This window comes from Trachurus japonicus, chromosome 6 (assembly GCF_045865225.1).
Source record: "Trachurus japonicus isolate A0001 chromosome 6, Traja_1.0".
In the NCBI taxonomy this organism is placed as follows: domain Eukaryota; kingdom Metazoa; phylum Chordata; class Actinopteri; order Carangiformes; family Carangidae; genus Trachurus; species Trachurus japonicus.
In genome coordinates, this window is record NC_140912.1 from 24,580,198 (window position 1) to 24,596,181 (window position 15,984).

Genomic DNA, 15,984 nt, shown 5'->3' on the forward strand with positions numbered 1-15,984 from the left:
CATTGGGTTGCATCCAGCATAAATTGTTCATTATCAGGCTTTTGCCAGTGGTCCAGATGTGGCCTGAGCAGACAGTGGCTGACAAGATAGAATGGAGAAACTGCATTGTGAAGGAGGCAGGAAAGGGCAGCTGGACTGTATTTCACTCCATTCACTCGACTGGCAGCTCAGAGCTCATTATCTCATATTTAGTATCCATGCCGCAGAGCTCCACAACAGCTTTTCACATCTCAAGCCTCAGCCACTGCTGTTAGTGAATCTAAACTAATTTATTGAGAAGCATTTTATGACTAACTGAATAGCAAAACTTTTGGCAAAACAATGGCTGATTCAGTTCCTAGCTGTAAGAGAAGATTCACATCAACATTAATGCAGCAAACTGAGAAATATATTTAGAAAAAATAACATCAAGTTGCAAATCGAGTTGGACACAATGTGAAAACATGTACACGTGGGGCTGACAGTGGACCAGAATGCACTGTTTGTTTTCTGTGTAAAGGCTGAGAGAGAACAACTTTATAGTAAACAGTTTTTTGACTGCAGGGATCAATTATTTGAGTAAATTTCCCATCTGGCTGTTTGACAGAATTGTCTGCTAAAGAAGGAGTTCACTATAAGTCACTCTCATGGTCAATGGAGGAAGCCAGTTATGTTGGGTCAAGCTTTTAAGGAAATAAAAAAGTCAAATAATCAATTTATCTTGATGAAAAAAAAAAAAAAATCTGTATTGTATTAAGGGAACGTAGGAAAGGCACTATCAGAGATGGGTCCTCAGTTGTTATTTCATGGTGTAATAGCCATTGCTAAGAATTTGTTTGATCAAGCAGGGTTTTCACCTCATATGGAAGTGCATGGGTATATTACATTACTCTACTGCTCTGCTGCTTAGAGCTTTCACTTTACACTTCACATTGTCTTTCATGTCATGCTGGTGTTGGGGTTGGTTTGTTGACGTCGGGTAGATTGATTTTCTTATACTCTCCATCTTAATGGTCTTTTTTTAGTACTAAAGTGGTGGTTACAGAAAAAACAAACAAATAAAAAAGAACATGTAGTGAAGCCATCATTATAATCAACATGATAGCAATTTTTCTCTGTTAAATGGTTAAAAAATCTGGACATATTTATTCATACTGTATGTATAAAAAATCCTAAATTAGCATGTACTGAATAATATTTTCTCAACAATTAAAATAACCACTACATGTAAATCTGCAGTGCTTTTATCTCTTTATCTGGTTGTTCCATGTGTTTACAGTATTTCTTTTGTGCAGTTACTATAGGAAAAAATCTGTGAAACACTATGTGACAGCATCCTCGCCGGCTTCATCATGAATACATTGTTTCTGAAAAGCAGAAGAAATGTCAGCTCGTTTTGTTTGGTTTATACTGCACCTAAAAAATGTGCTTATTTGACCTTGTACTTTTTCTTTTCTTTTATTTGTATTGCCACATTTTTGAGAATAAGCCACTTAATATCAGAAGTGCCTGGCCTGTTCAACACAAGGCTGTCTGGAGATTGTTACAGACTGGTCATGCAGATGGATGGCATTGTGCCAGACAGACAGGCAAACCAGGCAGGTAAGCAGGTGGACAGGCAAAAGTCTAATGGAATAAAAAGTCTGCTCACAGGCAGGGGCACAGAGGATTGTAGACCAGACCAGTATATGTTCAGAGTGATGATAGACACGGACATAAATTACAGTGTTTGTTAACATTTGAGGTTTTTAAGAAACATTCAATGACAAAATGCAAAAAATCATGTGTCTTTACTCAAAGTGTCATCAAAACGTGACAAGAAAGTGCCCTCAGTGAGACTTTATCCCTATAGTGTGACAACCCTGTCACAACATGTACACAAGCAGTAGATTGGAAAGTCTGAAAAGTAAGAGCCAGACAGTTTTTATAACACTCATCTTCGACTTCAAGCATAGAGTAATTTGACCTAAAGAAAAATAAAAATCTGATCTTTAGAATCATTCCTTTTGAAATGACAAGTTTCACAAAAGAAGCCGACATAAGCAGACAGGCCAACGTCGAAGCACTGAAGGAAAGTGTAGTGGGAACAATAGGCAAGCAAACAGTGCAGACAGATTGAGCACATTGTGCCATTCAGTCAAATGGACAGCCGCTTCGTCCATGTACCAGCACTACTTCCACAACTATCACCTTTACACCTAACAGGACTTGACGACCGGTACATGTAATTGCAGCTGCACAGGAAATAGAAATTGTAGATGCGAGGGGGAATAGGTAGCTGCTCAGACAATGGAAACCACAGACAGAAGCACTCACTGATGCTGTAACCCCTTGTATAGTTGCTCCATCTCCAGTGCATTTGGGGGAAAAGTGTATTAATCCCCTCCTCCTTTGTTGACAAGGCAAACATGATCTAGTCATTCTCTTTCATTTAAATGTTTGTCTGTTTGTGTTAACCACTGGCATTGCACCAGGTCAGATTTGTTTTTTTCCTGATTATTAAAAAAGAAGCCTGGCTGGCCAGATTTAAGTCAAAATAAGCTATTAGATCAGTGGTAAACAAACTTCTTTCCTCATGACCCTTCAAAGTCATACTGACTGAAGTCGTGACCCTCATCACTGGTTGGATGCTGTATATCTAGCAGAGTATTCAGTAAGGATATAAATGAGCCAAGCTGCTAGTGATTCACTGGTAAAGATATAAACAAGGCTACAAAGGGGTCAAATAAGGTTGAATTATGTGGAAAAAATAAAAGTTTTTTTTTGTATTACTATATATCGTATGTATGTTTTAAAGCCCATGATAACTTGATTTTGAATACACAATTGCCCCTCTAGCAATAGGAGCTCAGAGAGAGGCGAACAAAGCTAAAGTTACTGGAAATATTGTAATACAAGTTTGCGGAGTAAAAGTTTCACACTTAAAAATGTAGCTTGTCTGTTTCATGATGGTATTTTGATCACTGGCAAAACATCATTTTCCAGCTGAACCCCGTCCACTTCAAAGAGAAATGGAAGTTGAAAAAATAAAAATGTAGGAATCTGTCATTAGAAACAACCAAAACTCTTCTAAATTTAGCTGAAACTCTTCACTCATTAAAAGAAATTAATTTAGAAAATAGGTTTTCGTGGCCTTTGCGTGTCACTGCTGCTGTCACAGTTTTAATTGTCAATCTATTACTGAAGATAAACCAATCAAATTAGAATCCTGACACAATTTCCCCCGTGCTCCAGGCCTCATTTGAGGGGCGATTTGGGAAAATGTCCACCCCCTTCTCCCATACCTTGTGCTGCGGAGCAAATTTATCACTGGCAAATACAAATTCTATCATCTCAAACACGCTTTCACTCAGACTTTTGTTTGGATCTCCAACCTATAACCAAGTTAACCAGATGTTCACTTTCTGTCCTTATTTTATATATTTTTCAGTTTCTATCCTGATGTTTTCCTTCTATAGTTGTTTTGAATTTTAAGCTTCATATATATTTCTCTCAGAGCCGCTCTTTCTCTCTCTCACCTTGTGATTTTCACGTACACTAACCTCTGGTGCCACCCCCCGCCCCATTGCATTCTGCTTCTTATGAATATGTACTTGTTATTCATAATCATGTGTCTCAGCAGTATTGGTAAGGGATAAGATGATTCATCTTTGAACTTCTTTTGATCTCATTCCCACCTGAGAATAGGATGGGTCAGCTCCTGGCCTTTTTTTCAGTCACTTGAGTCTGATTAATATAAATCCCATTTCAGGATTTGAAATGTCTATTGTGCATGGTGAATAATTGAAATGGAAACTCCATTCGCTATAACACTCATGCAGATTCACTGTGGGGACAGACAGTCCGGGTGTGCACGCAACACACACTAGACTGAAACACGTATACTAGCATCATATTTACCCTCCTTTTTTCTCAATCTGGTCTATGTGCTCTTCATCTTCATCTTCGCCTCATCTTGACTTTTCACCATGTGTCAATTCCCCTGTGGAGTCCACAGATCTGCCGGCTCCCACTGATTTCCCTTGGTGTTTGAGGAAGATATAGGGGTTAGCTGTAGGCAACAACACCGTGTCCCACCAGCATGTGTGATGAAATCAATCCACATCGTGTATCTGTGGGCACTCTTTTTTTCCCCCATGTCAATCATTGTATCTTTTCATGTGTGAATTGGTGATGTTTTACGTTACAGACCTCCACTACTGTTCTCTCTCTCTTTTTTTCTGCCCAGCTGTCACATATACAGTACTGTATGTACATTTCATAATCCAGTAAGTTGATAGCCATGCATCATACAGTGTTTACTGACGCTTTACTGCCTGCCGTCTCCAGCTTTATTCTATCACTTCTCTTCTCATCCAGTCTGAGCTGGTGTCGTCCAGCAGATGGATCCCTGTGTATTAATGTTAGTCCTGTGCAGTCACTTCCGTCCCACCACATAACCATCAAAGGTAGTTAAGATTGATTAAGCCTTGGCTCCTGCCAGAGGATGGAGATGATAAGAGAGGGCAATGAGTCTTCACCGTGGCAACCCGCATGATATCATTTCATGATTAAACACAACGGACATCAGTGTTAGAGATATACTCAGTCCCATTGTCCCATTACAGAATGCTAGATATTTATCATGCAAGCTGATTGATACCGATGACCGTTGCATTCTGGGCTGACAAATGCTTCCCGGTTACATGATCTACAATGGTGAGTGGAATTATGGTATCTGATGAAGTCAGTGAGGACTGAGAGGGTCATAGCTTGACTCTGATATCAGATAAAACGAGTAATATGATTGTGGTGCGTTCAGGAGACCTCAGTTTGCCAGCGAAATGAGAACATAATTCACTGAGATCTGTTCAAGATAACCAATTTAGTCATCGTTTTAAACTCTCTAATTTGGTTGGTGTGTCAGTGAGCAATACTGTGGGTGTGTGTGTGCATGAGTGAGTGTTTGTGCGCACACTCACTGAATCATCTGTGTGTGTCGCTTTTGAGGTGTGAAGTGGAACAGAGTATAGGTAATGAAGGAGATGGGACTGTGTAATTATTCTGCAGAGGCAGGATTACCGGTTTACTTAACCATTAACGGTTCACCTTGAAGTGCAAATGGCAAGGGGATAAAACCCACACCTTTTTGCCCCTCATTAGCTCCAACTGGACTTAAGACATTTTGCTCCTAAGCCACTGTTATTTAATGTAGACTTTGCATATTTTCCTGTAGCCCCTTTGTGTCTTATTTGAGCAGTTAGGCTAATGCACTGTGGCAAAGTACTGCCGGGTATTAAGAGAAAGCATGAAGAGCGATCGATGGTTATGAGCGGTGGTACGCAGCGCTGGTATGTGGTACTTACAAAAATGTTTTTTTTTATGTGGGTCAAACATGAATCACACAGGGTTTCTTGTCAGAAAATAGAACATTTCAGTCAGTTTAATAATTTCAGAGAAGAATGAATCTGCTTTATGTGAGGTAACTCAGGGTTTTTGTAAAATAAATGCTTTGCGGGTGTTTGTGTCAGATCTCATATTGTTGAAAAGCTGAAAGCAGAAGCAGAATCACATCATCATCCACATTGATTGGTTGTGTCATTTTAGAATTATAGTTTGTTTTTCCAAACAAGATTTACTGATTATAGTTCTCTGAAAAAAAATGTCACTTCACATTTCACACCCACAAAATCATCAGTCTTACATTTTTGAGTGTGTCGGACGTCCCCCACTCATCTGAAGTTTTCATCGGTGTCCCAAACACACCGTCTCATCAGGATGCAGTCACACATCTCTCTGAGAATGAGGCAAAGTCGAAGCTTAAACAAACAGAAGAGATACTCAGCCGATGAAATTTTAACCAGAGATGTCAGTGACGGCATGAACTTGAATGGAAATCCAGTTTATAAAACACTGAGCAGAAGAGACACAACCTAACATGGTCTGTCTGCGTCTCTGTGTGTGTCTACACCTTAGAAGCGCACACACTTGTGCATTTCCGTGGGCCCCTCTGAATCTATGCGACAAGAGACAGATATTGAGGGTTGAGGGCATGTCAAGGATTGCCTCCCATTTTCAGCTCAGGTGCGGCGGCAGGATTTCCATTTTTGTTCCCATTACCAAATAAAATGCAACCTGCTGTTAGAGCTGACATGAGTTTGAAAACACATTAATAGGAAAGGCTAACTTTTTAAGTGGCTGTCTGGGCAGCAGTGGTTTGAAATTGCACTTTTCGTACACCTGCTGACATGAGTGCTCTAATTTTAGAACCACAAAAACAATACATATTGTAACAGACATCATGACAATAAGGTAAACTCATCTCAACTGAGAGCATGAACATACAATCCTGTAATCATCAGAATTTTACAATTAAATATTGGATATCTTTGAAATCTGCATAGATCAAACAGGAGTGTTATTAAGCTATATTAGTTTCATACGGTTCTATTTATGAGATTTATTTCAGAGGCTTTTCGCTTTCATGTTTTGGTTACACAAGAGGAATGCAACTGATGTGATGAAACCTAACCTGTTTTGCTGCTAATTTGATGTCTAGGGTAAAAAAAAAACTCCATATTTTTATTCCTTTTGAAATGTTTATTTATCACATTGTCACTTTTCCTCCTCTGTGATTAAGTTCAGACTCCACCCTGTCCTTTGCTGTCTGTCTTATCCAGGAACCACAGTGATGACAATGACAGCGTTCGACGCAGACGACCCCGCCACAGATAACGCAGCGTTGCGCTACAACATTGTCAGGCAGTCACCAGACAAACCGTCCCCGAACATGTTCTACATCGATGCAGAAAAAGGCGACATTGTCACCGTCATCTCCCCCTCGTTACTTGACAGAGAGGTGGGTACACTTGGCATACCCTGTGTGTGTGTGTGTGTGTGTGTGTGTGTGTGTGTGTGTCACTCACTTCTTCTTTCTAAATAGTGTTCTTAGTTTTTCCTAAACAGGTTATAATCTCCCACTTGTTACTGGCATTTCTGAGATGAAGCTTGTTGCATCCTCTACTTCTCAGCTTGTCAGTAGGTGTATACAGTATGAATATGTGTGTACTGTATGAGTGTGTCTTGTATTCCAGCTGTATGTGCATGTGTGTGTTTCTTTGTGAGAACGGGTGCTGGTGCGTCCCAGCGAGCAGGCGCAGAAGTCAGACGAGCGTCTTTCCATTCCCCCGTCTAACCGGAGCGAGACAACGGGATGATTGCTTTTTCAGCAGGGTGACGAATGCCAGAACATCGATTGGGTTCGCTGGTGGAAGAGGAATATTAGCTGTTGTCAGACACTTAGCGCATAGTTTAATTGAGGTGATACACACTCATCCGCTGGCTCTGGTGGTGTCCAACAAGCTTGGCTGAAAACCTCCCATCCGGAACTGCTGGAACCACGGCAGCTAACCGTCCTGATGAGCCGCTCCCTCAGCTACAGTAAACTGTTTAATGGCGGCGTAATTGAAATGAGATGTAATCAATGCAGCGAGCTCTGTTAGTGTGGTTTTGTGAGGTGACGCAAAGACCGAACCATTTGAGAGTTGCATGTTGGTTGTTGTGGTTTCTCTGCAGTAACAGGAAAGAGAGACTTCTGAAGCTTATCACCTCCAGGATATTCAAAAGATTCACTCAATCCTCTCCATGACGCGCGCCACTCCTCTTGTCTGCCGCCAGGATTTATTACAACCACTCACAGGCTGGTGTTAAAATATGCAGTTGAATGCCTTTGAAGAAGGCACACTGCCAAATTGTCAGCCTGTTTGTGGCCTCTATAAATCTCTTAAAAAAGCAGATTCTTCCGTTCACTTTATTCTCTGCAGGTGATAAACTGTTGGAGTTATTAGCTCAAAGACCTCAGATCTAAACTGAGTTGACTCTGTATATCAGCAGGATCACATTGGAGTCATGGTTGATCATTTCACTTACTCTGTTGATTAAATGAGAACCTTAGGTGGTGGCCATATTGGGTTTGACTGGACACTTTATTTTTTTTTACCTGGGAGCTGCCTGAACATGGCTGAGTCCACACAGCTGCTACTGTCACATTTCCATCTGTTAAGAAGAACAAAGATGGGAAGATTTTTGTTATTATTAGTGTAACCAGTCAAACCAGGTCTCAACAAAAAAGTTTGTTATATAACAGCTCAAAGGAGACATATATTTCTCTTTTTTTGTAAGATCAGCAGAGCTTGAAAATTATTAGAACACAATGGTCTTCAAAGCGCTGGTAGGCATGTGTCCAGAGCTCTCCTGCAGATGTCCCATGTGTTGTGTGTGCATGAAACATGCTGGTATATAAATAACATAGCACAGCTGTGTGCCTTTGGCTACAGTTAGCACAAGACTTAACTATTAGATACATTGAATGTTGCATGTTACCTGCTGTTATGATCAGTCTAGCTTCACAACCAACTCACATGACAGGTTTGGATGAGCCAGTGATCTGTTACCTGTTCAGAAGAAGTAGTTCTCTTCATATTCTGTGAAATGCTACATCGATATTGACACGTCTTTGCGATTCGACTGAAACTCTGAAAACGGAGCTAAGAGGAGGTGCACTTATCTGCTTTTTGTTGTTATTAGACCACTTGAATTACAATAGGCTAAAAGGAATTTTTTTACCCATTGATGCCAAAAATCCACTGTCTACCCCAGCTGGAAATGTTTTCTTTAGTAGTGAGTGACTGTGTGACAAGAAGAATTGTCACAGTCTATGAAATCTCTTTCATTTCAAATGCCATATTACCCCCCCCCTCCAAACATCAACATGGGAATGACTAATCCAGTCTGCAGTACGAGCTGGCTTTGTTTTTAACATGATTGCAGATGTGGCCACCTAAAAGCAGCACAGGCCTGAAGCTCCGTGTATGATTGTCTTTGACTTTGTATCTACAAGGATCTATCCCCCTCATCCGCACACTGACATCATTTATTTTTCTGGAAAAATTAAAACAACCTCAGGGGAGTTTAGCAACAGTCCAGTCGCAGTGCAGTATCTCTGTGAAAAGAAAAGAAAGAGACTTCTTCAAAAGCACAGTCAGACAGCAGAGCCAGATGGAAGTGCAGAAGGCATAAGTTTTATGCTGTCCTCCTCTAGGTCTGCAGAGATTTAAACCCAGCTTCTTCAGCACATTCTCATAAATATAGTCCCTGCACGACAATCATCGATTCCAGCCAGAGTGTGGTTTTTGAAGTTTGAAGTTTTTGAAGGCAGCATGTCCGGCATATGTGTGCAGTTTGTGTGTGACAGAGAGTTTTACACGGCAAAACAAAGCAGAAACAAAGAGAGCGTAACACAAAAAAAGGGACGGGAGACAGCCAAACTTTGCCAATCTGTTCTTCAAATTCCTCAGACATAATTCAGCTGGAGCTTTTAGTGCATTTCAATAGACACCTCACCTGCCCGGGGGGAGGCAGAAAGCAATCCGAAGAAAATTGGAAAATCAATTTTGTCACATCGAAATCAGTTTGATTTTCCCTCTAGTGCTTTCTCTGAGGCGTAAAATCCTGTCTTGATATGCACATTTATTCCACCGCTCTGTGTTTTTCTCCTCCCTTTACTTTAGACAAATTCCCCTCACTGTCTTATATTATTCTGACACGCGACGCTGTTGGATCAATGGCAGGCTGTAATTTTTGACAGCTAATATTGCTGCCGGGTTGAGGCCATTTTCATAAGTCTGAAAGAATGGTGGAGTGTTCATATCTTTGACTGGATACGCATGGAAATCGCCCTTAATCATCAGAATACTGTTAGTAGAAATCTGTCTACTTTACAAAAATGTCCATCTTAACCTGCTTTCTTTAAAACAACTGAAAAGTTCTCTGTTTGACCTGAGGGTGTGCAGTTACTGCTCACAGTGGAATTGGGATTATTTAACATTTTTGCACATGCAGATGAGTGTTAAATTGGATCAGAAAAGTCAATATAGAAAACAAAGGGATTCTTGTCTTACACATTATAGTTTTTGATTAGGATGAACCAGGAAATAATTAGATTTTCCTTTAGCCTGACAAATAAGAAGCTTCCTATGAATATATTCAGATCTACTCATGGAATTCATTTGTACTCAGCTACAGTACGTACAGTATATACAGTACAGTAACATGAATATTCAGCTGAACACACAGGCTCTCTGGTCTTCTCCTTCATATACTCTGATGCATGCTGTCTTTAGAGGCATGATGAATACTGTGAAGTGTTCTGAGACATAATGACACACTGTACACTAAATAAGAAAGATGAAAGGCTAGTGCAAAGGTTATTTGCTCCGACTTCATGTAGAGAATATATATGAAGTACTGTACAGTGATCACATTTCCAAGGCATGAACACGGACACGGGCATCTGTCTCTGCTCTACACACAGACACAGACACACACACCCAAACCGATCATTGTAATCCATTTTAGAGTATGGAGTGTCCGTGCGCAGACAGGCCGTAACCGGAGAGGACAGACTGCTAATGGCAGTGTGACTTTCTGACTCTCTAATGCTCTCTGGCCAATCTGGGAACTGTCACCGGTAAAGATAGCCAATCGATGGACTCGGCCGACCCCTCTGTCCCCCTCCATGTTCTACAAAGGTGAATTACATGGAGATAAAATTGATGTCTGTGTGTTTATGTGTGTGAGTCGTATCGTGAAACTGTCATGTTTATATTCAAGTAGATATATCTGGATGATTCCTTAAATTTTGAGGGTTTTTTAATTTTTTTTTAATTTTACCCCTTCCATCTGTGATTTGTTGTGAATGCCTGTTAAATCTTTTAATCCTGCCTTTTTTCCTGTCAGACAGATAGCACATCTTAACAAACAACAGTACAACAACTTATTCTTTTATTTATTTATCACATATTTATTTATTTAAGTAGTGCCACACTTGGAAAACTATTTGCCCGACAATGTGACAAAATCATTCTTCTTGTGTCTGAGCCAGTGTGATAGTGAGCAGCCTGTTGTACTGTATACATTAAAAATAATCTGTGTAGACAGATCATGTTATGTGCCTTGTTGAGGCAGACACGTCATCTGTCAACAAATGATCTTTCCGTAGTATGTTGTGCATTTTAAGGACTTACTTTCCATTATCTGCTCTGTTCTGCTTAACTAGTACAAATCCAGAGTGACGGGTAGATGGATGAATGTACACAACTAGCCTTGTTCAGCAGGATACATCGGATGCAGTGATGTGTTTTCGGTGCGACCTTGGCAGTGTGCTTCCTGAGTCCTGACAGCATTGGTCTGAGAAGAAAGCTTATCCCGTCTAATGGCTTATTTGGCTCCATGGCCAGAGCGGCTACGAGCCTGTGCGCTGTGATGAATGACAGCTGAAGTTTTGGCAGGTTAAGGTCTTGAGGAAAACTACATACATTTTCTCTGCTTTCATTGGGGTAATTATTACCCCCTCTTTTATTGTTTTTTGGCCCCTTCCTGTGCCAATTCATTGCATCATTGTCTTGCTTATTTTCATTTTGTCTTGTTTTCTGTCTTTGTCTTCCTGCCTGAGTGTCTGTCTCTTTTTTTTTTGTTTCTGTCAGCGTTGCTCCCCCTTCTCTGTCAACACTTCACTCCGGACATCCAATTACTTGCAGGTCATAGCATAGTGATTCCATTCAGAGCGGTGCCATTCAGCGCAGGCCTCAAACAGCCATTCAAATTACACCCTCGGCTGCCTACAGAGTTGCCGCTCTGCAAAATGTTGTTTTCAAACATTTCTGAGGCCACCACCTAATCTGATCCCCCAAACATAATTGAATGTCAGTCGTCACATAAAGATGCTTTCCTCTCTTCAATTAGCGTCTCGCTTTCTCGTGTCACAGCAACGAGACAAAGCAGACAGAGAAATATTTACTCCTCCCCGGTAGAGGCCGAAGAGAGTTATTATATTATGTCATTTATATGCAAATAATATAGCACAGGGAACACATTGATAAGATTTCATTACAGTAGATCTGATGTTCACTTCAGTTTATAAACTCCCTTTCATTCCCCTATTATGATGTGGAGATTGGAAAGGTGTGAGTAGATGAGCTGCCTGGAGAGAGATGCAGGTAAGAAGGGAAACAAGTATAGAGAAAGGGAGGAAAGTGGATTGGAAAAAACTGGTCTGGTGTCAGTCTAAGGACATGTAGTGGTGCCATGTGAGGTGGTCTGACACGAAGGACAAATGGACGGAGTGGGAGAGTGAAGTGCTTGTTCAATATCTGCTTATAGAGATGAAGCCTCTGCGGAAACAGCTCAATGGAGAAGTGGGACTTGAGTCCGGCTCATTGGTGCAGAGACTGTGGCAAGAGGAAGAACAATTTCATAGCAGCGGCATTGTGATTTTTCTCTTTTTTATTCATGGCAACAACAATGAAGCTAAATCGCTATGTACTATACTCTCCACTGTTGAAACTCTTTTTTACCCATATCTGTAGCCACAAGCTTTACAGTTGTGTGGAAGTAATTTAAAGATACAGAGGTGTTTATCGCAGAGAACTGAGAGAATCAAGACCTATACAGTACGTATATAAGTGAACTACAGCCAGAGTACATAAGTAAACGACAACCATGAATAGACTACACATAGTGTGAAATATATTCATAGGTATTTTACCCTTCTAACAGTCAATACTGAATGTTTCTTATATAGCTTGTTGCTTCCTGCATGGAGTGGCTGCTGTGAACTTTTATCTAGCTCGAAGTCGTGTGTGCATATAAAGAAGGGAGAGTGGTGGCCGTTGTAGATGTAGACTCTCTCACTTGACTGGTTTGCTGTTGATTAAAACAATGATCTTTTGAGATTTGTGTTTCTGTTTTAATTTGGATGCAGCGCATACAAATGTCTGTTCGCCGCCTGTGTGTGTGTTACTGGTCTCCAGAGTTCTGAATGGCTGAAATATACTTTCATCAGCAACAAAGCTTGATTCATATTAATTATGATTATAGATCATCTGAAGGACTCAAAGGCTCAAAATAATAAATATTGCATTTTTTGACTGCACAGGCACTGTATGAAATTGGATATACAGTATGATAGATGACTGTTATCAGTTTAAATAAATACTGAACTTATGACAACAGCTAACAGTCGTTATTGATAGGATTTTTACACAAAAAATCAAACCAACCTAGTGAGAAATTCTTAATTCTCCTGAAATATCTTCAACATCTCAAATACTCTTCTGTAACATTCAACCTGTGTTACTACCCAAGCTGATAATCAAAGAAAAAAAAATACATTTCATGGTGTCACTCATGAGTTTCCTTCCTCCATCTGTATGGATGTGGATTGATTTAATCAAGGATGTGCCAGACTTTTCTATTTGCCTGTTTCAGCTGCTGCAGTTTAGTGTTAATGACTTGTAAAGGGGTTAAATTTATACATGCTGCTTGCAGTGCTATGAGAAGATAAAACCAGTTACAGTCAGCTGCAAGCAGCTTCCCCACTGTTAGATGATGACTTTAACTCAGAGAAGAAAAGAAAGTAAAACACTTTGAGTATATTACCAAGAGATCCTATTATGAGTGTTACTGCAGTGTCTCCATATGTGATGGCCAGCAGCCAGAGTTGTGGCAGCTGTAATCAATACAGTGTAGTTGGTGTGAACCCAGCCACCTCACGTTCTCTTGTTCCTCCCTGAAATGAACAAGGTGGACACCGTTCGCAGGCATTGATGAAATACGGCACCCCCCCCCTTTTCCCCCTCCATCTCAATCCTTCCTCTCCTCAGCATCTTCCTCCTCCCCCTGCCTCCTCTCCCTCCTCTATCATGCCTCTGTCCAGTTGCATTAGTGAGGAAATGAGATTCCCCCTAATTAATTAGATCTCTGAGTGCTAAAGATGAAGATTACATCCCAATGAAGGTTAGAGGTGTCAATCACACTTTTTTTAGGCTGAGCATTCCTCAAGATAAATTGAGTCCCCTGGGCACTGTGGGTAAAAGTGTGTGTTGTGAATTTTACCCCCCACCCCCCAATCCAATCGTTTTAATTGAGTCTCACCAACAGTAGTCAATGAAAGCCCATGGACCAGAGAAAACAACAAGGTAGAGAGTTATAATCACCAGAGGAGCAGACAGACATTAGATGCATGGTTTTAACAGACGAGTGAGAGAAAATGGAAATAAGAGGGATGAAGGTGAAAAATTGGATCATTAAAATACTAAGAGGATGGAACAACAGGGAGAAATAAGGCAGGACAAATTTGATAACGGGGGGTAAAACGAAGTGAGGACTACAAGTCAATCAAAGAAAAACTATTCCGTATTAAAATAAAGTTTACACATTGTCAGAAATAATTAATATTTTGTCATTTTCATTAAAATTTCTCCCTTCACATTATGACACTATGTCTTGATTCATATTTTAATTTTCACCAATTGGACAGGCTTGTAAGATGGTAATTAATTGAAAAATAATGAAATGAAATGCTTCAGGGGTTCGGTTGACTGTCTCGGGTCAAAAGTTGAGATAATTTTTCATTCCCTGTCTGTCTCTATAACACTCAGGTCATCTGAAAAATATCTCAATTTCCCTTAATCTGGCCAATCACCTTTCTTTCTTTTCTTTCTTTGGAAATACATCTAAGAACAACAGCTAAGGCAGCTCTTCTCTATTGGCTATTGACTTCCTGCTGTGTACATTCACTAACCTGCCCACAGTGTTTATGTCCATGTGGCACGGTGGTAGAGCTACTGCCGCCACACAACGTGTTCATAGTTTAAAACTTGAGAGGCTGGCAGATGATGGAAAACTTCTGTCAACTGCTGTCTGTGAATTGCATCACATCAAGCTGTGATTAAAGAATTAGATGATGAAATGAAATATTAAGTGTTGAAGAATGTAATAATAGAAGCAATAGTAACATCATCACCTTAAAGGGGCCCGCCACCAAATTTGCACACAAAGTCAGTCAGTTTGTCAACACCAGTGTTATACAGCAATAGAGACTATACAAAATTATGACAGAAAGTCAATGTAACAAACTGCAGGGCTTGGAAAAAGATGTTAACTGGGCAGCAAGGGTCTCAGGAAAGATTGTTTGCATCATGGGAAATGTAGCTTGATCCGAACAGTATAGCTTCTGCTACGTTTTGATCCCTGGCTTTGTGGAATTGTATCAGTGAATTACTGAAGTACTGCTTTTAACTCCCACTCCACTGTTTATGGGGGTCCACCTGGATGCTGGTGATTTTCAGTTAAAGTAAGCACCTGTTTTTGTACCATTTGTCATTTAAAATAGTTAAGTTAAAATATTAATCAGTTAGATTTTCATTCATACTCCATCAGTAAACATATATTACATTCAAATATTCATTCTGACCTTTTTCAGGCTTACTTGTCATTACATTACATCTATATCAGATCGGCAATGAATCAATACAGTATATGAGCAGCAATTTATTACTGTGACTGGTCGAAGCTAGAAACTGTAAATAGTGTCATTCTCATTTGCTGTAACTCTTATAACAAAGAGTCTTACCTCCATCTAGACTCTGTTTAAATACATAAAAAAATGATTTTGTGGTTTCATTTGAGCAATGTAATAAGGCAAGCTTGCTGATGTTTTGTATGTAGAATTTAAATAATTTCAGCAGTACTAAAATACATCTGTTAAAATTTAGGATTTAGGATCATCTCAAATTGTCTCAAACAATGGTGGGGTCACGAGACTGTCTCTATAAAAGCTGGCAGAAAGACTTAAAAGTACATAATTTCTAGGCTAAAATGGCAATAGATGCTAAATATTAGGGGAGCTCAAATATTGACTCATTCAAATTACTATGCTCACAGAAAAAAACACGAGACCTTTTTAAAATTCAGAAGTTATCTTGAAGAGTGGGGAGCTCTGACTTTTCCCGTGTCCTAAGGAGGTATTAAAAGGGCAGCGCAGAGAAGGCGAAAGGAAAGGACAGAGGGGTGAGACCTGAAAATAGAGAGACGAAGGAGAGTGGCAAGTAGAGTGAGGCATGCAGGTGGAGGGCGGAATAATTAGGGTGAGACCGCCGCTCGCTGCGAGGAGAGAAACGTCTATGC

At 40.2% G+C, this 15,984-nt stretch overlaps 1 protein-coding gene across 1 annotated transcript in view; it reads left to right on the forward strand.

Moving 5' to 3' along the window:
- Positions 1-15,984, forward strand: part of cdh13 (cadherin 13, H-cadherin (heart)) — a 295,317-nt gene that overhangs the window by 180,591 nt on the left and 98,742 nt on the right. Inside the window, exon 8 of the mRNA XM_085779939.1 lies at positions 6,639-6,817. Within this exon, the coding sequence (XP_085636065.1) occupies positions 6,639-6,817 (179 nt within the window). The remainder of the gene's footprint in view (positions 1-6,638; positions 6,818-15,984) is intronic.